Source organism: Microcaecilia unicolor, chromosome 12 (genome assembly GCF_901765095.1).
Source record: "Microcaecilia unicolor chromosome 12, aMicUni1.1, whole genome shotgun sequence".
In the NCBI taxonomy this organism is placed as follows: Eukaryota; Metazoa; Chordata; class Amphibia; order Gymnophiona; family Siphonopidae; genus Microcaecilia; species Microcaecilia unicolor.
Genome location: NC_044042.1, coordinates 93,857,259 through 93,877,741, shown reverse-complemented (window position 1 = coordinate 93,877,741; position 20,483 = coordinate 93,857,259). Strand labels below are relative to the sequence as shown.

The 20,483-nt window shown below is 42.3% G+C and overlaps 1 protein-coding gene across 1 annotated transcript in view; it reads left to right on the top strand.

Moving 5' to 3' along the window:
• The window catches only part of MYL4 (myosin light chain 4), a 29,175-nt gene extending 10,024 nt beyond the window's left edge, over positions 1–19,151 (top strand). The window contains exons 4-7 of the mRNA XM_030221056.1: positions 9,364–9,537; positions 9,727–9,804; positions 16,680–16,727; positions 18,820–19,151. Coding sequence (XP_030076916.1) covers positions 9,364–9,537; positions 9,727–9,804; positions 16,680–16,708 — 281 coding nt within the window. The 3' untranslated portion in view covers positions 16,709–16,727; positions 18,820–19,151. The remainder of the gene's footprint in view (positions 1–9,363; positions 9,538–9,726; positions 9,805–16,679; positions 16,728–18,819) is intronic.
• Positions 19,152–20,483: the final 1,332 nt, after the last annotated feature.

Here is a 20,483-nt window from a genome sequence, read left to right as displayed (position 1 = left end):
ACTATCTCCAGCTATTATGAGGAAAGAAAGGAAGGGGCAGAGTAAAAGTGGAGGAAAAACAGGAGTTCCATCTGTTCGTGGCCCTATGGACCACCACATAAGAGTGTTTTCAACACTGCCGACATCGGAACCAGTGAGTGCCCTTTCTCCTACAGCCGCCTCCTTTTCTTCTCCAGAGCAAACTTCGTCTCTTCAACCTAGTATGATGACTTTGCTTTCTGAAACTAGCATGCCTGGAGAGGACACTGCTAGTATCTTTATTTCTGGAGTTCAGGAAGGACATTCTGGACTTCTGGGGTAGTAGGAAGCTTTGATAGGGCTCCTAATCCAACGGCAGTTCAGATTTCTTCTGATTTTATTCAAGAAGGTACATTTATTCAAGATAAACCTATTTTTCTACAGGATATATGGTACACCCGATTGATAATTTTATATATATACTGTTTAAATGGCATTCAAAGACTACTATATATCAATTAGTTCTCATCTGCAATGTTGCTAGACAAGGGGGTACTGTGTTCGACATGCATGTTTCGCCTCTACGGGCTGCCTCAAAGACTGTCCCCTACAAAAATATATATAATTCACTGTAGGAGAATCCTCCCTTATCATTCCCAAACAGCAAACATCCACTTAAAGCCATCTTACCCTTAGCCGTCTATAGCGCCAGCTCAGCCTATTCTTATGGGAAACCCCATCCAAGATGGCGACTGTGTCTTAGTGTTGCATTTAAATACCACTTTCGGATCATGACCTCATTCCCCATTGCTCTAATTGGCACCGCTGAGGTCACCAAAAATCATAAAGTTGAAGAGCATGTCTATCCTTTAAAGTACTGATGAGTATGTTGCATTGAAGAAGATGTTCTATTGAGGATCAATAATATAGGCTAATATAGTTTGAGTGGGAATTACCAGAATATTATAGTTGAAGGCTCCCACATTAAACTTTTGGAGTCATCTCAAAAGACTTAATTACTGCGGGACCTTTTTACTAAGCTGTGCTAAAAAGCAGCCTGCGGTATCAGAAGCACGGGGCTTTCCCATGCGCTGGGCCACTTTTAGCGTGGCTGTAAAATGGCCATAATTTCTATTTCTCCATTGATGGCCATGCACTAATTTCCTAATTAGCATGCTGCCATTAGCGCATGAGCCCTATTTACTAAGTGCTAAGGGTTCATGTGCTAACCCCGCGTTAATCAGGCAGCATACTCACAACACCCAATTAACTCAGGGCACACTTACTCTCCGCCTCCAAACACGCCCCCATCTTAAAAAGTAAAACCTATTTTCTAGTGCATGGTTAACGACAGCCCAATCCCAGAACTACCATAGGACGCCTAAGCGCATCCCGTGCTAGTGCCTTTTAGCGCACGGTAGGCTTAGTAAAAGGGCCACTAAATGTGCTACCTTACTAGTTAAATTTTGTTCTGAAGTTTGAGAAAAATGCAATTTTGAAATTATATCCCTTTTTGTGGTCAGCAGATCTACGTATTCCCCGATGTAGCCAGACAAACGCAGCTCTGTAGGAAGCAATTCCGACAGCTGAAAACTAGAGATTTGGCTGTTGGAGCTACTTTTTTCCTTACATTTCCATGTAAAAGCCTGATTACCTATGGGAATAATAGATATATTTTTGTTGACCCTTCCCATTTGGAATTGTTTCTTGTAGATAAACCTGTGCTTCAAGGAGAAATTGTTTAATTCTCTTTCTTTTGGGTTGAGTTCATTAGAAGCAGATGTATATTAGGATTCATTATCTGCTCATTGTGATGTATATTATCTATCTACTACTACTACTACTACTTAACATTTCTAGAGTGCTACTAGGGTTACGCAGCGCTGTACAATTTAACAAAGAGAGACAGTCCCTGCTCAAAGAGCTTACAATCTAATAGACAAGTGAACGGTCGGTCCGATAGGGGCAGTCAAATTGGGGCAGTCTGGATTCACTGAACGGTAAGGGTTAGGTGCCGAATGCAGCATTGAAGAGGTGGGCTTTAAGCAAAGACTTGAAGACGGGCAGGGAGGGGGCTTGGCGTAAGGGTTCAGGAAGGTTGTTCCAAGCATAGGGTGAGGCGAGGCAGAATGAGCGGAGCCTGGAGTTGGCGGTGGTGGAGAAGGGTACTGAGAGGAGGGATTTATCCTGTGAACGGAAGTTACGGGCGGGAACGTAAGGGGAGATGAGGGTAGAAAGATAGTGAGGGGCAGCAGACTGAGTGCATTTGTAGGTAAGAAGGAGAAGCTTGAATTGAATGCGGTATCTGGTCGGAAGCCAGTGAAGTGACCTGAGGAGAGGGGTGATATGAGTATATCGGTTCTGGCGGAATATGAGACGTGCAGCAGAGATATCTAGAGATATTTTTTCTTTCTTGGATATTAGTTTTGTTCGCTTCCTAGATGTAGATGAGGAAAACATTTCTATTCAATTCTGTTTATTTTCTTGATTTTGTTTAGAGTTTAACAATTTTTATTGATGACTTCTTGAAAAGTAATACAAAGCATGGATTAAATACAGCAACCATAGAAAACCAAAGAAGAAAACATTCCAAGCTGCCATACCCCCAGTAAATCAAATCAGCCATCAAATCCTCCCCCCCTTTCAACAACTGTCCATCCCCAAATCCCAAATGCTAGAACAGCGAGGATGGAAAGAAAACTCCAGGTCCGAGGCCTGTACTCTTGATATCTCTAGCCCCACATAGAAAGGAGAAGGAAAACAAATACCTCACATGGTAACCCCCCTCTTTTTCCCCTCTGCTCCCCAAAACCCAAATAACTTCTTTCCCCCTCCCAAAAACTCATGTTTCTGAGTATTACACAATCCCCCCCCCCCCCCACACACACACTGTTTCCTAAGCTATAACAAATTTAACAGTAATCTTCATCCCCTAGAACTCAATGTATGTAAATAAACAGTACAGTCTATACAGACAGAAACAGTTTTTTCTTCTCCAGGGAGCCACATGCGGTACTCACCTCCCAGGTGGCTAATAAGTAGACTTGATTCCACCAATGCCACACTGATGAAGCCTCTACTGAGGTCCAGTACTGTAAAACACATTTGTGAGCAGAAGAATTTGCCCCTTAGTCCCATTCCGATAAGCCTCTTGTACATCCAAAAGTAATTGCTTCATTGAGCCAAGAGCAGCCTCACCCAGACCAGAGACCATGTACACAACAGTTGACCAGAACGTTTGGATCCTGGGACATATCCAAAAAGAATGCCCCAAGGTGCCAGCAGCTCCACCACATTTGACACAGAGAGGTGACTGTGCTCCACATGCATGAAACAACTGCACTTAAATAAGCACGGTGTAGCACTCAAAAGTAGCATTCCTGGAGCCATGCCCCTATCACCAAATGGGGGATAGTCCGAATGTTTACCCGTGGACCCTAGGCTTCCAAGTCTTGCTCCAAATCCACTGCCCATCGAGTCCGAAGATTGGACAGATCTCTCCCTACCCTCTGGGAACACAGTGCATGGTGCAGTCTAGAGACAGAGATCCCCTCCCTAGAAAGTGACTGAAATAAATCTTTCAAAGTGGCACCCGTCCCTCGGCCCAACGAAATAATTGGTAGTGAGAGGACATAGTGGCGTAGTTGGCAATACCCATAGCGATTATCCCACTGGATCCCAGCTCGTTGCTGAAGGTGAAGGTGATGGGAGGAGGGACTAGTGGTTGGGAGGCGGGAAATACTGCTGGGCAGACTTATATGGTCTGTGCCCTGAAAAGGACAGGTACAAATTCAAGGTAAGGTATACACATATGAGTTTGTCTTGGGCAGACTGGATAGACCATGCAGGTCTTTTTCTGCCGTCATCTACTATGTTACTATGTATGTCCTCAAAAGGCAGGAGGGTGGCCTCTAGCATTAGAACATGTTCCAGATGTAAAATACCACGGGACTCCCAGGTTTGAAATATTGGATTATCCACCCCTGGGTCAAAATCGGGATTTCCACAAATAGCAAAAAAGTAGTAACCAAGACCTTCCATACCTCTCAAGAGAGGTCCCAAGAGAATATAATGCTTGAGCTGAGGCGGAAGCTGAGCAGATGTACAATGAAGCAAGGAATGGCAATCGTACGGGTCAAAAAATGCTTGCTCCAGAGTCAAAGGTGTAAAACGTGACCTACCCAGTAACCAATCACCCACGTGGCGCAGTAGGCACACTTGGTTGTAAAGTCTGTAGTCAGGTAATCCCAAACCACTCTGGCTCCAATTCCTCAAAAGTAGATGCCGCAACCTCCCCCTGTGACACACTTCCTGTTGCCGTTCCGCAGAGCCTGGCGATGAGCCTGTGAGTGTTGCAGCATGTGGCTCTATACTGGCAGCTCTTTTTCTTTTTGGTACTGAGTGAGAACTGCTGCGGGAAGGAGCCATGGGTTTGCACCTGGGGGAGGAGGTGGGGCGGGCACATGAAATCACATCTTCACTTCACACAGGTCTATTAGATTGTAAGCTCTTTGAGCAGGGACTGTCTTCTATGTTTGTGCAGCACTGCGTACGCCTTGTAGCGCTATAGAAATGCTAAATAGTAGTAGTAGTAGTCTCCTCAATCTAACCTCCTTGGGCTCCTCCACCTCCCGTGGCCCGCCCCCACTTCAAAACCACTGGATGGACCAGGTGGGCTGGCTGTGGTTTTGAAGTGGGAGTGGGCCACGGGAGGTGGAGGAGCCCAAGGAGGTTAGATTGAGGAGACCTGTGTGAAGTGAAGATGTGATTTCATGTGCCCTAATGAAAAGTGAGTTTAATTTTACTTCCATTTAATTTCAGTGTAGTCCATCTTTATAATACCAGGCTTCCTAAGGCAAATTACAACAGCTGTTAAGATGAACCCATCAGGAAAAAGGATATCCTCACTGAATCTGGCCAAAATACAGAGTTTATAACTGCTGTTTCTACCAGCTACAATATTTTTCAAGCTGTTTTAGTGATATTCAATTTTTATTTCATGATATTTATATATGGGAAGCTTTCAAATAAATGAAAAGCTGTCAAGTACAAAAAAATATATATTTTGTCCTCCATCTTTTAAAGCATTGTCTATCCAATTGGAACAGCTTTTGACTTTTTACAGATGGACCAAGCATAGGCAGTTCCTCATTCTAATAATCTTTTGCTATTGTTTTCAATAGCATTTGCTATTGTTTTGGGTGAGTGAAAATGGTGGCAAGCTCTGGCCTACTGGCTTCAGCCCATATAATGGGCTAGATAGGTTTCTTATGATAGCATTGTGCTTATTTGAATTAGTTTTTCTATACAAGTTTTGCTTGCTTTGTCTTTATTTGAAATTTCATAAATAAAACATTTTAAAACGCATCTTGTCAACAAGGGCAGGTCTAGGTGGGCCTGGTCTGCATAGGGCCCCGCAATTGCTTAGACCGACCCTGGTTTCTAAAAGCCAACCTTTTTGCCTTGAAAATTAAGAGAAACAAGTTGGTGATCCTCTTTCATCTTTTATGTTTTTTATTCAAATCAAAATGATAAAAATCCTGGACTAGCACATCAAACCCCAAAATCACTTTTGATGACACTTCAGGCTAACAGCTCCTTACTAAACCAGAGATACAGCTGGTACCTATAGCTGCAATATTTGCATGATCTTTTCCTCCCTCCCCATTTCCATTTCCATTTTGAGCACTGTATCCATTGAAGATACATCTTTCCATTCTGTGCCTATTATCTCAATGGCCAGGGGTGCTTTAGCAAAAGCCCCTTTAATGCTCTTTGGTCCCACTTTATCCCCTTGGATGCTTGACATGGAAACTTGGCTGGGTGATAAGTCATGCAATAGCTGGCATAGAAAAAGGACTGGGAGTGTCCTAAGTCTTTGATTAAGATATAAATGACTCATACATTCCGAATTCCTGTCACCACATTTCAATCTTGGCCACGCTCAAGTGAATACTGATGTCTTCTCCAGACAGATGAAAATAAAAGCAAATTTTACCAGCTGTCATGCTCATCGCATTGCTTCTGTTTATCTAGTTCTATTTAAAACATTGAGGAAAAAAGCAGGTATCTCAGGAGGAGACTTAAGTTGCATTAAAATGAACCTGGTGAAATGAAATACCCTTTGATGTACAAAGCATGACAATATTGCCATGGTTGCATTAAAAACATCACAGCCTGGGTAGTGCGGTCACATTAGAAAGCTCAGGTTATAGCTGGCCCATAGTGAAAGAGTCAGTAAGCATGGGAAACTCACCTGCTACTTTTCCCTAACCACCCAAACAATGATTGGGCCTTCTGAGCCCAAGATTCACAATATCTGAAGGGACGTTTGCCCTTCTCCAAAACCCTATTCATCTCTCCAAAATGCTTCTGGGATTTTCAGTAGTAGGAGACAGCTGGTTTCCCTACTGCTGTCTGCAGCACTAAAATCAAAACATTGCAGCTGCTACTGTGCTCTTCAGAGTGGAGTATATGATTTGGCAGACAGATCAAAGCGTAGGCTGCAGCATCTTAATTTGACAAAACTGTTGGCAAGAGGAAAACCAACTCTCTCTCTCTCTCTCTCTCTCTCTGCAGTAAACTAGTACCACTCCTGAGAAGCAGGGTTGGTTGGTTTTTTGGGGTTTTTTTCCTTCCGTTTTAGGCTTCAAATTACATACAAATAGCTTGTGTTGGACCTGTGTTATCTAATGTGTATATTAATGGATAGTAATTTTGGATTTAGCTCACGGTGAGTTACATACAGGTATGCTAGGTATTCCCTGTCCCTGAAAGGCTTTCGATCTAATCCCCCTGTTACTAAGCCGCGCTAGTGTGAATGGGCTGTTTCGGCATTAGGCATGGCAACCACTAACGCAGCTTAGTAAACAGGAGAGTAAGTTTGTACCTGAGGCAATGGAGGGTTAAGCGAATTGCCCAAGATCATGACGAGCAGCAGTGGAATTTGAACTGGGCTTCCTTGGTTGTCATCCTGTTGCTCTAAACACTAGACTACTCCTACACGTAACAAAAGCATTAAACTTGCGATCTTTCACGGGCACATGCATAAATGGCCATAAATAACATGGAGAAAATGTAATTCTTTTTTTTTTAAATTGCATTTCAAATAATACATCAAGAGAAAATCTCGATAAGAAATTCATAACAAAACAACAATCAAATAATTGAAATGAAGAAAATAATATCTTCATCTCAGTCCACAATAAGGAGGGGAGGACGAAGATATTAGTAAATCCATAGGAAGATGGATACGAAAATAGGAAAAAAATAAAGAAGGGGAAGGGAAGTGAAATGATATACCACCGTTCTGAGGTTTTTGCAACTACATTCAAAGCGGTTTACATAGTATATTCAGGTACTTATTTGTACCAGGGGCAATGGAGGGTTAAGTGACTTGCCCAGAGTCACAAGGAGCTGCAGTGGGAATCAAACTCAGTTCCCCAGGATCAAAGTCCACTGCACTAACCACTAGGCTACTCCTCCACTCATTCCACCAATAAGAGCCAACCTCATCAGTGATGTCACAATGGCTTGGCTCACTTCTGATATTGTGATGTCATAAGGGAAAGGGAAATGGGACTTGATATACCACCTTTCTGAGGTTTTTGCAACTACATTCAAAGCGGTTTACATATATTCAGGTACTTATTTTGTACCAGGGGCAATGGAGGGTTAAGTGACTTGCCCAGAGTCACAAGGAGCTGCAGTGGGAATTGAACTCAGTTCCTCAGGATCAAAGTCCACTGCACTAACCACTAGGCTACTCCTCCACTCCAAAGAAACTAAAGAGTAAGAAACCCTCCCCCTGCTATTCATTAATAGACCCACAGAGTGACCCTAGCAAACTGAGGGTCAAGTGAGAGTAGCAGACAAGGAAATTGAATTCTAATGGAACAATACAACTTCTCTGATAGGAAAGTGAAAACGTTCATATATTATTTAAACTTTATCAAGAACGAATCTTTTCCATATCCCTTCAAGGATTCTCACACCTATTCTACATGATGGGGGATGCTGGATTAAACCATACTCAACATCACTCCAAAGACTATGAGCTCATAGTGTCCCCTCCCCACTTACCGAGTTACCGCTGTTGTTGGGTGATGCTGCATAAGAGTGGATCAGAACCTAGGTTAGCATAACTCATTTTCATGCCTGTGCTATTGTATCATGGGATTTCTAGTTCTGCTTTCCTAGTTGACAAAACATAGCTATAGGAACCAGTACTTAAAATCTGGGCAGCCAACAGCCTGCCGGGGTTACCCGTACTGCTGATGTTTCATGGTGGTACCCAGATAGCTAACAGTTAACATAGGAGAACTGGATAGTGCAGCTGCAGTCTCCCTGGATTTTCAATGGTACTATCTGGTTATGTGCCACTGGAAATCCATGGAATACCCGATCAGCTGGAGATAACCAGTTAGGAGCCTCTCCTGTATGGTTAACTCCCACTGAATATCAGCCCTGTTCATTTTTATAGTTTATATTTATAATTTTACAACAAAATCTCAAGAAAAACTATTGTTAAGGATATTTCCTGTTATAGAAACGCGTAACAAACCAATAGTACAAAAGTACTCAGTATTAAGGAAAAAAAATTCCTAAACAAAAAAAGTAGAGGAGTGTGGTAGCCATGTTAGTCCACTCTTAAGGTTATCAATAGAAATCAAACAAAATAAAACATGGAAAAGAAAATAAGATGATACCTTTTTTATTGGACATGACTTAATACATTTCTTGATTAGCTTTCGAAGGTTGCCCTTCTTCCTCAGATCGGAAATAAGCAAATGTTGACAAATATCAGAATATAAAGTGAAACACAGAGGCATTCCAATGATAGTCTCACAGGAAAAGGGAGTGGTAGGTTAGTTGAGAAACAGGCATAGCTGTGTGGATGAAAGACACAGGGAGATGTATGACAGATAAGAGAGTGACAAAGCATTAGAATTTTATGGTTTATAGTAGAGGAGTGTGGTAGCCGTGTTAGTCCACTCTTAAGGTTATCAATAGAAATCAAACAAAATAAAACATGGAAAAGAAAATAAGATGATACCTTTTTATTGGACATAACTTAATACATTTCTTGATTAGCTTTCGAAGGTTGCCCTTCTTCATTTCCGATCTGATGAAGAAGGGCAACCTTCGAAAGCTAATCAAGAAATGTATTAAGTTATGTCCAATAAAAAAGGTATCATCTTATTTTCTTTTCCATGTTTTATTTTGTTTGATTTCTATTGATAAACAAAAAAACCACTCATCATCCTCAAATCCTAGGCCTGTTGATTTTATCTTGTAGTAGCCAGATCCTTGAACGCTTCATCCTTATGACTTGAAGTTGTACATTGCTTATGTTGACTCACTGCTTTCTTGCCTTATTCTTCCTTTCTCTGTGCTTGCCGGCAGAATTGAATTCCAAGTTACTGGACTTTGAAACCTTTCTCCCCATGCTTCAACATATCTCCAGGTCCAAGGACCAAGGCACTTTTGAAGACTTTGTAGAAGGACTGCGCGTTTTTGACAAGGAGAGCAATGGAACTGTCATGGGTGCTGAACTGCGCCATGTGCTCGTCACACTTGGTGAGAACGGGAGAGGAACTCAAAAGCCCATCTGTGAACCAAATATAAGCACTTTTAAACTGGGTCAGGTCAAATCAATGCGTTTAAAATCTGTAATGTAGCTGAATTCTAACTCATTAGCATCATCTCCTTAGGAACATTCACTAACTTATGGAAGTTGTGAGATAATCACTTTGCTTATCCTCCTAGGAGAGAAAATGACAGAAGCTGAAGTAGAACAACTAATGTCTGGTCAGGAAGATGCCAATGGTTGCATCAACTATGAAGGTATCAGATTTCCTTTTCTTGTGCAATAAAACAGTTATGCCAGCCTTTGGGGTTTGCAGATGAAATTCCAGCTTACAGGACAAGATCTGAAACTGGACCTACAAAGTGAAAGTGGGCTAGATTTCAGTGATCTGTTGGACTGATGGGTTGCAATACAAGAGGGTGGACCATGACGTGGGCATTTTCTTATGCATTTTTAGCACTGGTTTGATATTATGAGAGATGATTATCAGAGCAAACTGGTGTCTATCAGGCTTATTTTTGAAAGTGATCGCCGGGCATCTTCCGACATAAATCGGGAGATGGTCGGCGATCTCTCAAAAGCAGCGAAATTGGTATAATCGAAAGCTGCTTTTTTGACACCATCGCCGCTTTACCGTCGCTGAGCCAGCGAAAGTTCAAGGGGCGTGTCGGCGGCGTAGCGAAGGCGAGACATGGGCGGGCATGGGCGTGGCTACGATGGCAGGCTTTCGCAGATAATGGAAAAAAAGCAGCGTTAATCAGTATTTTGCTGGGTTTACTTGGTCCTTTTATTTTCACGACCAAGCCTCAAAAAGGTGCCCCAACTCACCAGATGACCACCGGAGAGAATGGGGGATGACCTCCCAATACTCCCCCAGTGGTCACCAACCCCCTCCCACACTAAAAAAATAAAAATAAAAACCTTTTTTGCCAGCCTGTATGCCAGCCTCAAATGTCATACCCAGCTCCCTGACTGTAGTATGCAAGTCCCTGGAGCAGTTTTTAATGGGTGCAGTGCACTTCAGGCAGGCAGACCCAGGTCAATCGCCCCCCCTACCTGTTACACTTGTGGTACTAAGTGTTGAGCCCTCCAAACCCACTGTACCCACATGTAGGTGCCCCCCCTTCACCCATAAGGGCTATGGTAGTAGTGTAGAGTTGTGGGGAGTGGGTTTGGGGGACTCAGCACCCAAGGTAAGGGAGCTATGCACCTGGGAGCTATTTGTGTATTTTTAAAAATTTTTTGAAGTGCCCCATAGGGTGCCCGGTTGGTGTCCTGGCATGTCAGGGGGACCAGTGCACTACAAATGCTGGCTCCTCCCATGACCAAATGCCTTGGATGTAGCCGGGGTTGAGATGGCCGCTTTTAGCTTCCATTATCGCTGAAAAACAAAAATGGTCATGTCAAACCCGGCTAAATTCAAGGCATTTGGCCGGTTTGAACCATATTATCGAAACAAAAGATGGCCAGCCATCTTTTTCAATAATACGGTTACAGCCAGCTGTTGCGCTGCTGCCAAAATAGATTGCCGGCGATCTATTTCGCCGGCGCCGTTCGATTATGCCCCTCCACATGTATTACGGGTTTTATCCTTGTGTGTGAATCCCCACTAAAAAGTTTTGAATGGCTTGACATAGCTCAACGTGAAACTGGGCCATTGAGGGTCATTAGACTGTTTTAGTTTTCAAACTTGGGAGGTACTTTGGGGAGGCACAGAGAGGTGAAGGAATTTGGAAATATTGCCATACGGCATGCATTGAAATTTGTACTAAGGCTCCTTCTTGCTGCCTTTTGAATCATGATCCCCAATCCCCCCCCCCTTTTTTTTTGTTCAATACCAAAAATAAAATTAAATGCCCAATTGTAAATGCAACACCATACTTGGACTCTCCAGTGCTGGCCCGACCCTAGGTGATGTTCTTTTAGATTATAGTGGAAGAAGCAATAATGACCAGAGAATAGATTCCAAAGAGTAGAAAGAAGGAGCAGCAACAACGTTGTTATTAAAATTACCCAATGAGAGTTATTATATTTGGACAAGCTCTGTTGGTGAAGGAATCACAGCTATGCTTCATAAGTCTTTAGTTAAAGTACCTGAACTGCCCATCTCATGCTCTGCACACTAGTTCAGACCTCCTCTTCCTCCGGTCACTTGCCTAAACTAGGTGCCTTCAGTTGTTCACATTTTCAATTAATCTGACAGATGGGATGAAATTGCACTGGGTCTTGGCCAAATAAACTGTTCCAGACAGATCAAGGGTCATGTTGTCCAAGGTCTTCCCATTGGCAGAGAAAGGGAGAAATGCTTTGATGCTTTCACATATGTTTTCAAATGCTTTCAAAACATGCACAATAGTCCACAGAATCATCTACGGACTCACACCAGATTACATGACGGAACTTATCGATCTACCAATGAAACGTGACTAGAACAGCAAGAACCTACCTAACCCTTCACTACCCCGATTGCAAAGGTATAAAATACAAATCTTCACATGCCGCCAGCCTCTCGTTTATAGGCACACAACTTTGGAACTCACTACCCAAAGACCTGAAACTCACAGAAAACTACCTACAATTCAGAAAAAAACCTGAAACACATCTTTTCAAGAAGTCTTTCCCCCCTGGATCTGCCTAATCCCACACCATCATACATCATAAAAGTTCAGAAATGGAAAACAATATTAACCTCTCTCACAATATGCTAATATATCAACCTAAGCGTTTATTGTACTTCTGTATTATGTACTAGACTTCTACAAATTTAAATTTTGTAACCGCCTTTTTAGCAATATGTAAGCCACATTGAACCTGCCTTACAGTGGGAAAATGTGCGATACAAATGCAATAAATAAATAATTCAGACCTTTTCCTAATAGTTTTCATTGCAACACCATACTTTCACATCTTTGGGGGTGGGAATCAACAAGGGGCTCATTTTCAAAAGAGAAAAACATCTCAAATTTGCACATTTTTCTCCAAAAAACATCCAAATTGTGATTTTCAGAGTCGGATTTGAGACATTTTTCTCTGCAGTGTGTGAAAATGACAAGGAGGCATGCTGGAGACGTGTTGGGGGCAGGATTTGGCCATTTTTATGCCATAATGGAACAAAGCGAAAATGTGACTACATCACAAAAAGGTGCCCTAAATGACCAGATGACCACTGGAGGGATTGGCATAACCCCCCTTGCTCCCTCAGTGGTCACTGTCCCCCTCCCACCCCCAAAGATGTGAAAGAAGCAGTACATACCAGCCTCTGTGACAACTTTAGATGTTATGGCCGTCCCATTAGAGCAGTAAGCAGATCCCTGGAGTAGCCTAGTGGTCAGTGCAGTGCACTGTAGAGAAGGGGGACCCAGGCCCATAACCCACTCTAACTGGTTCATTTGTGGTGGATAGTGTAAGCCCTCTAAAACTCACCAAAAACCTACATAGAGGTGACACCTGCAGGCATAAACGAACCTTTTCCAAAGATGGGAAAGTGGTAGACCTAGAGGACATGAAATAAGATTGAAGGGGGGCAGACTCAAGAAAAATGTCACAGAGAGACTGGTGGATGCTTGGAATGCCCTCCCGCGGGAGGTGGTGGAGATGAAAACGGTAACGGAATTCAAACATGCGTGGGATAAACATAAAGGAATCCTGTGCAGAAGGAATGGATCCTCAGAAGCTTAGTGGAGATTGGGTGGCAGAGCTGGTGGGGGAGGCGGGGCTAGTGCTGGGCAGACTTCTACAGTCTGTGCCCTGAAAATGGCAGATACAAATCAAAGTCAGGTATACACATAAAGTAGCACATATGAGTTTATCTTGTTGGGCAGACTGGATGGACTGTACAGGTCTTTCTCTGCCGTCATCTACTATGTTACTCATGTTACTATAAAGGCTACTGTAGTGGTGTACAGTTGGGTACAGTAGGTTTTTGGTGGATTTTGGAGAGCTCCCCATACAATACAAGGCTGTAATGGTGAGATATGTACCTGGGACCTTTTATGTGAAGTCCACTGCAGTGCTTCATTGCTCTGCTGGGATGTCTGTGTGGCCAGTCTACTAAGAGTACTAGCGCTTCATACAACCCAAAGGCTTGTTTTTGTGATTTTTCCCTTGGATGTTTTTTCCCCTGAAAATGGTGCTAAAAGATAGACACACGGAGTATAAAAATGTCAAACAAATGGTCATTTTCAAAACAGAAAGTTGGATGTTTTTTTCTGGTTTAAAAATTGTCATGTTTGCTAATGGATTTTTGGAAGTTTTTCCCAAAATGCTCAAAATCAGATTTAGACATCAAAAATGCCCTTCTACATGTTCTGTAAGTTGAGAGGAGGTCACCTTTTGGTGGCTGCCTCAGTTCACTTCAAAATTCCCTTGTCACAGTGAACTTCCTAGACTTTCTTCTAGGGGCAATGTCTTCTAATTAGTTAGGTTAGCTCATACCATGACAGTAGTGAACCACACTCCTAAGCCAGGGTATGTAGAGCATGACGGTCTCTCAAATTTTCTGCTAACGCTCTGCATAGTATTTGCCTTGTGTCATGAATAAGCAATCTATCCAGGTGTGCTTGAGAATTATTTGTAGTCATGTCTGTGGTTCCCAATACAAAGAGAAATATTTCTGTATCTTTCTGTCACGTTTTCTTAGTCTCTGACTACATGTACTGGTTTTTGAAGACTGTTCTCCCGCTCTACCCAATTCATAGAGTAATCATTTTGGACTGACACCGCTATATCTGTTGTACACTGCCTTGGGCGAATCTCTTCATAAAGGCGGTTAATAAATCCCAATAAATAAATATGATCAACACGATTCTAGTATTTTTCTCTTTATAACTACGTCCATTTTCCTTGCATCCAGCTTTTTCTTGGTCAGAATGGGTATGTCCCAAGTGTTTATAACCTCTTTATTCTCCATAATTCTCGTAGGTTCATGATCCCAGTGCTTTTTGTGGTATGTTTCCATGTTTCCAATGGATGATATGTACCATCTCGTTACACCTTTATGTACAGACATTTTCTGCCATCAGAACCTCACGGCCAGCTATGATAGTTTACGGTTTATGTTGTTGTTGGTTTTTTTTTAATATACTGCGCTTCGTGGGCAATGGCAAAATGGTGTACAATACAACAATTAAAAACAGGTTACTGTTCAATCAGTTTTTTTCTTTGCTTGCTGTGTACCATCTCATTCATAATATGCTGTCCTGGGTTGCAACTATCAAGCACTTATTTTTTTTTTTTTTATTTATATTTATTAATTATTCATTTGAAATTTTACAAGAAACAACTTGCTTGGAAAAGTGTTTGTTACTTAGGAGATTACTTATAAAACAAAAAGGAATTGAAATACATTCATTTTAGGGAAAATTAACACTCAAGTCCATAAAATGAGATCCAAGAATTCAGAAAATATGGAGAACAATATAAAGAAGGATAAACATTCAGGATTAAACAACTCTGTTAAGTGAAGTTAGTGTCTTATTTATCTATGACGCTTTTCCATTTTTCACTGAGGCTAGAAGCGCCGACAGATGGGCAGGTTCTGTAAATATATATTTCTTTTCCCCAAGTCTTATTATGCACTTGCAGGGGTATCTTAAAAAGAAGGTACCCCCCAAGTGCAATACTTCAGGCCTGAGGATCAAAAATTGTTTCCTCCGTCGTCTTGTCTCCTTAGAGACATCAGGAAAAAGCAATATCTTAAAACCTAAAAAAGGTTTATCTTTATTACGGAAAAACAAACGGAATATCCAATTTTTGTCCGGTAATAAGGCAACCGCAACCACTAAAGTGGCTGCCGTTGCTAGCTCAGTATCAGAAGTCTCAAGCATGAGAGAAACATCTATTGGATTTTCAGTAATTGGATTTAAGTCCTTCCCTGGTATATAATATGCATGTGAAAATGGTGGCAGATTCTGGTCAGGAATATTCAAAATATCACGTAAATAACGTTTCAGCATCTCAAGAGGAGCGACATTTAACACTCTTGGAAAGTTAACAAATCTCAGGTTATGATTTTTGGTGTAATTATCAAATATCTCCATTCTCTGCCTGAGGCTTGTCAAGTCTTTTACCATTGCTGGTTGCATTGTTTCGCAATTCACAATTCTTTGATCAATATTTCCAATTTTATCATTCAGAGCCTTAATTTCTTCCTCTTTTTTTTTTTTTTTTTAAGTCATTTTCCAGAGATTTTACTCTCGGTTTAACTTCATTAATCTGTGCTATAAAAGTTTGTCCCAGGGTTGAAACCAAGTCCCATAATGCATCCAGTGTTACTTCTCTTGGTTTGACCACTAATGCTGCTGGAAGTTCATACCTTTCAGAAAAATGCCCACGAGTCTCGCCCATTCCCTCAGTCTCTCGACCTTCTATCCGTGGCGATTCTATGGGCAAAATGCCCTCCGCTCCTTCCTCTGCTGTAACAAGAACCTCCTGTCGACGCTCTTCTGGGCCCATGAATCCCACTTGGGGCGACCCTGTCGATTCTGAGAGGAAGGAGCTAGCGCCAATCGGTTGGGGAGGAGGGGTGCGTGCTGCGGGGCTCAAAGTGATGTCGAAACCAGGGGAAGCCGAATTCTCCCTTTCGCCGGCTATCAAGCACTTATTTTAGGGTATAATTCTGTTCATGTTTAATGGCACTTGACATACCTGGATCTCCCTCTCTTCAATAGACAACTAGATAGATTCTCTATGGCCTTCCACACGTGGCTAAGAGCTAATTTCCTGCTGTTGATTATATTATCAATACAAAAAAAGGAAAAAGGTAAAAGTGATTGCAGTACTCCCAACACTTTAGCTATTTGACTAAACGAGAGGGAGAGGGAGGACATTAGTAATAAAGAAATATAGGTCACCGGACCTCTCCCTCTTGTGTAGTCAAATAGTTAAAAGTGTTAGGAGTGCAACAATCACTTTTACCTTTTTCCTATCGATATATTTTAGAGGAATTTGTTTTTTCTCTCTCGTTATTTTTTACCTTGTTGATTGTATTATGCCATTGGGTTACACGAGGGGTAGATATTGACCAGCGGTAATCGCAAGATGATGACCAAAGGGTTGAAAGATGGAGAGACGTTCTTGTCCTTCACTATTTTGTAATGATGCTGAATGGCTATGTGCTTTTCTATCCCACCAGCTTTCATCAAACATATCATGTCTGGTTGAAGCACCAACAGCGTCTTCAGTAAGTATCTCTCTGACCTGTAATTTCCATCAAGATTTACTTAGGATGTTTGCATTGACTGATTTATTTGTGCTAATGAACTATTATCTGTGTAAATCACCCACACCATACCAACCGGGGAAGAAGACAGCCAGCGCATCCCCAGATATATATAGTAGACTGTAATAAACAGTGTATTTTTTTCTAGCAAAAATGGTTCCGGTACTCAAATGCCAGATCATTCTTCAGGGGTGGGGTGATCATTAAGGGACCCACCCCACAATAGCCAGGCCCCCCGCAAGCAGTCACAGAATCTATGACAAGGCAGAATTGATGTGTAGAACCTGAGCTCTTTCATTTTAAAACTTGGGGACCATGGGTCAATTTTAGCAGACAATGGAAAAGATGCCAGTACTCAGTACCCCCAAGTACCCCCTCAAAAAAAGCCCTGGTAATAAATACAATAACAGAATAATAGATACAAATAAACATTAAGGGAAATAGTTTAATATTAACAATATATAGCAAAGGGATAAAACACATTAAAAATTGATTCTATATATGATGCTGAAAAAATTGGCGCCAAAAAATCCCGCGTATACTGCTACTTTATAAACCTTGCCTAAAGTTAGGTGCAGTTTATAGAATACATGGAGGGGCATAATAGAAAGGGACGCCCAAGTTTTGCTGAGGACGTCCTCGCAAAACGTCCCAGCGAAGGGGCAGGGAAACCCGTATTATCGAAACAAAATGGACGCCCATCTTTTGTTTCAATAATATGGTCGGGGATGCCCAAATCTTGAAATTTAGGTTGTTCCTAGAAATGGTCATCCCTAGACTCGGTCGTTTGAGTTTTGGCGATAATGGAAACCAAGGACGCCCATCCCAGAAACGACCAAATGCAAGCCCTTTTGGTCGTGGGAGGAGCCAGCATTTGTTGTGCACTGGTCCCCCTGACATGCCAGGACACCAACCGGGCACCCTAGGGGGCACTGCAGTGGACTTCATAAATTGTTCCCAGGTACATAGCTCCCTTACCTTGTGTGCTGAGCCCCCCCAACCCCCTCCCCCAAAACCCACTACCCTCAACTGTACACCACTACCATAGACCTTATGGGTGAAAGGGGCACCTAGATGTGGGTACAGTGGGTTTATGGTGGGTTTTGGAGAGCTCACATTTACCACCACAAGTGTAACAGGTAGGGGGGGTGGGCCTGGGTCCGCCTGCCTGAAGTGCACTGCACCCACTAAAACTGCTCCAGGTACCTGTATACTGCTGTGATGGACCTGAAACACATGGGTATGTTTTTCCTGATGCTGTCACACAGCCCAGTATCCCTTACTGGTTTTACTCTCGGGGAGAGGACATAAACCACTGCAGGATTAAGGAGGGTCACCTCCCCTAATCCTGCCAGTGGAGCACTGCTCAATACCAGCCCTTTTCTGGAACATTGACATCCCAAAACCAATTTGCTTGCATATAGACGTGCATTTCTCTTCTGAAATGGTGAACACACATTTATTTTCTAGGCCTCCCTAGTCCCACCCAAAATACACCTGCTTGCCAAATACACATTTTTGAGTTTTAGATGTGTATATCTCAGCTTTCTAAAATCAAGTTTTAAACATGAATATATTACTACTGGTTTATGCATATCTAAATATGAATAGCACTTAAAAAAAAGCACCCTAGTCAGCAGTGCTGACTATAAGTTGCCACTGACCACCACGGTCACTATGTATTTAATGTAGGCCTACCTTTAAGCAGGATTAAGCTAAACATAAAATTATCCATTTAATGGCTGAATATTGCTGCTGAAAGGATCGTTTGGGGTTGCTGCTCCCATTCCGCCTAACTCTACCCCTCCACCATGCAGACAGTGGTGGCGTAGTTAGCAGATTTTCATCCCACTGCTGTTCCACAGATACTGGACTTTTGAAAATCGGTCCAAATAAATCCACTAGAAAGCTTTTGTGTTTATTATATCTTAATGAGATATCAGACCAAATCTGTGCATGCTAATTGGTACTCATTTGCATTTAATGTTTATAAGTCTATTTGCAGTCATTCCTTTTTCCACTGTACTTTCAGTGCTCTGTTTCTTTTCTCCAGGTCCTTACAAATGGTCTGCCATTGCCCATCAGCACGTTATGCCCAGTTGAAGAGACCGTCACAGAGAGAGCTCTCCAAACTGCTGTACACCATTTTGGGTGAATCTCTTCATGAAGGCATTTTATAAATATAAATAAATACATAAATAGAATGTCTGTATCTTACAACATACTGACGTCAACCACACTGCAACAACTCAAACTACTGCTGACAATGTCCTCTGCCCTCTTCTCCCTCTTTGTATGAAAAAGACAGTTTTGTGACCCCTTATCCTATATAATAATTTGCACCTCCAATGTTCCATGGCTGGCTGGGTTCGTAACATCTCCTGACGTCACGTCAGCCAGCGCTGGAGGTGAGCTGACATCAGGAGCAATGTTACGAATGGAACGGAAGCCAGCGCCAGACAGCCAGAGAACGTTCAGGTACAAATCGAGGGGAGGAGAGAATCGCGGGACATCGAGGGGAGGGAGGGGAAGGGAAGGGGAGGGCAGGGCAGAGGAGAATTGATGGACATGGATGGGATGGGAGGACAGTAAAGGAAAGAATCATGGGACACGGATGGGAGGGCAGGGAAGAGGAGAATAGCTGGACCTGGAGAGGATGGGAGGGGAGGGAAGGGAAGAATCGCTGGACATGGAAGGGAGGGCAGGGCAGGGGAGAGAGGAAAAAAAAGCTTACATCACAGCCTTCCTAGGGCCCGTTTCATTGTTGAGGAAACGGGCATGGTTCCACTAGTTTTTTCATGTTTTTTTACATTAAGATTTGGCATAATTTTTTTTCTGATGTTCAATCCAATTAAACTTTACTTGCTTACCCCACCTTAAAATTATGCTTTCGTTTGTTCATTGTTGAACAGGTGAGATTTTAAAATGCCGTTGGCTGGTCCAAGATCAGATGTATGTAGTGAGCATATACAAAGATTGCCCTTTAGTACCAAACATGTTCAGTAAGTCTGTTGGGTTCTGCACACTCACAGATCACTTTTTAGTGTATGAGCTAAACCAGTGGTTCCCAAACCTGGTCCTGGAGGCACCCAGGTCAGTCAGATTTTCAGGATATCCACAATGAATATTCATGAGAGAGATTTGTATGCAGTGGAGGAAGTATATGCAGATCTCTCTCATGAATATTCATTGTGGATATCCTGAAAACCTGACTTGCTCCAGTGCCTCCATGACCAGGTTTGGGAACCACTGAGCTAAACGATCATCTATTTTATAGGAAATACTGATGTAAGATAAATTTCATTGATCATACTCATTGGTCACCCATTTGATCAAGCACAAAAGCACTGTACCACCCTTCTGCTGGGAAACTTAGTTTTGGTGCTTATTTTTACTGAGCATGCTCATTAGGGAACCGAGGTGTCCTTTTACAAAGGCACGCTAGCGTTTTTAACACACGCTAAAAATAAGCACATGCTGAATGTTAGAGTCGCCTATATATTTCTATGGGCGTTGCTAGCGTTTAGCGCGTGCTGATTAGCGTGCCCTAAAACCGCTAGAGCACCTTTGTAAAAGACCCCTGTGTAATAACAAGGATAAAGAGTTTTATATGCTAGCTACCTTGCATTGACAATTTAGAAACTCCTCTGAGAGAGAGAGTAAAAAGATAATGGGTGTGATTTAGAAGGGTTAGCTGCCATTTACATGCTCAAAAAG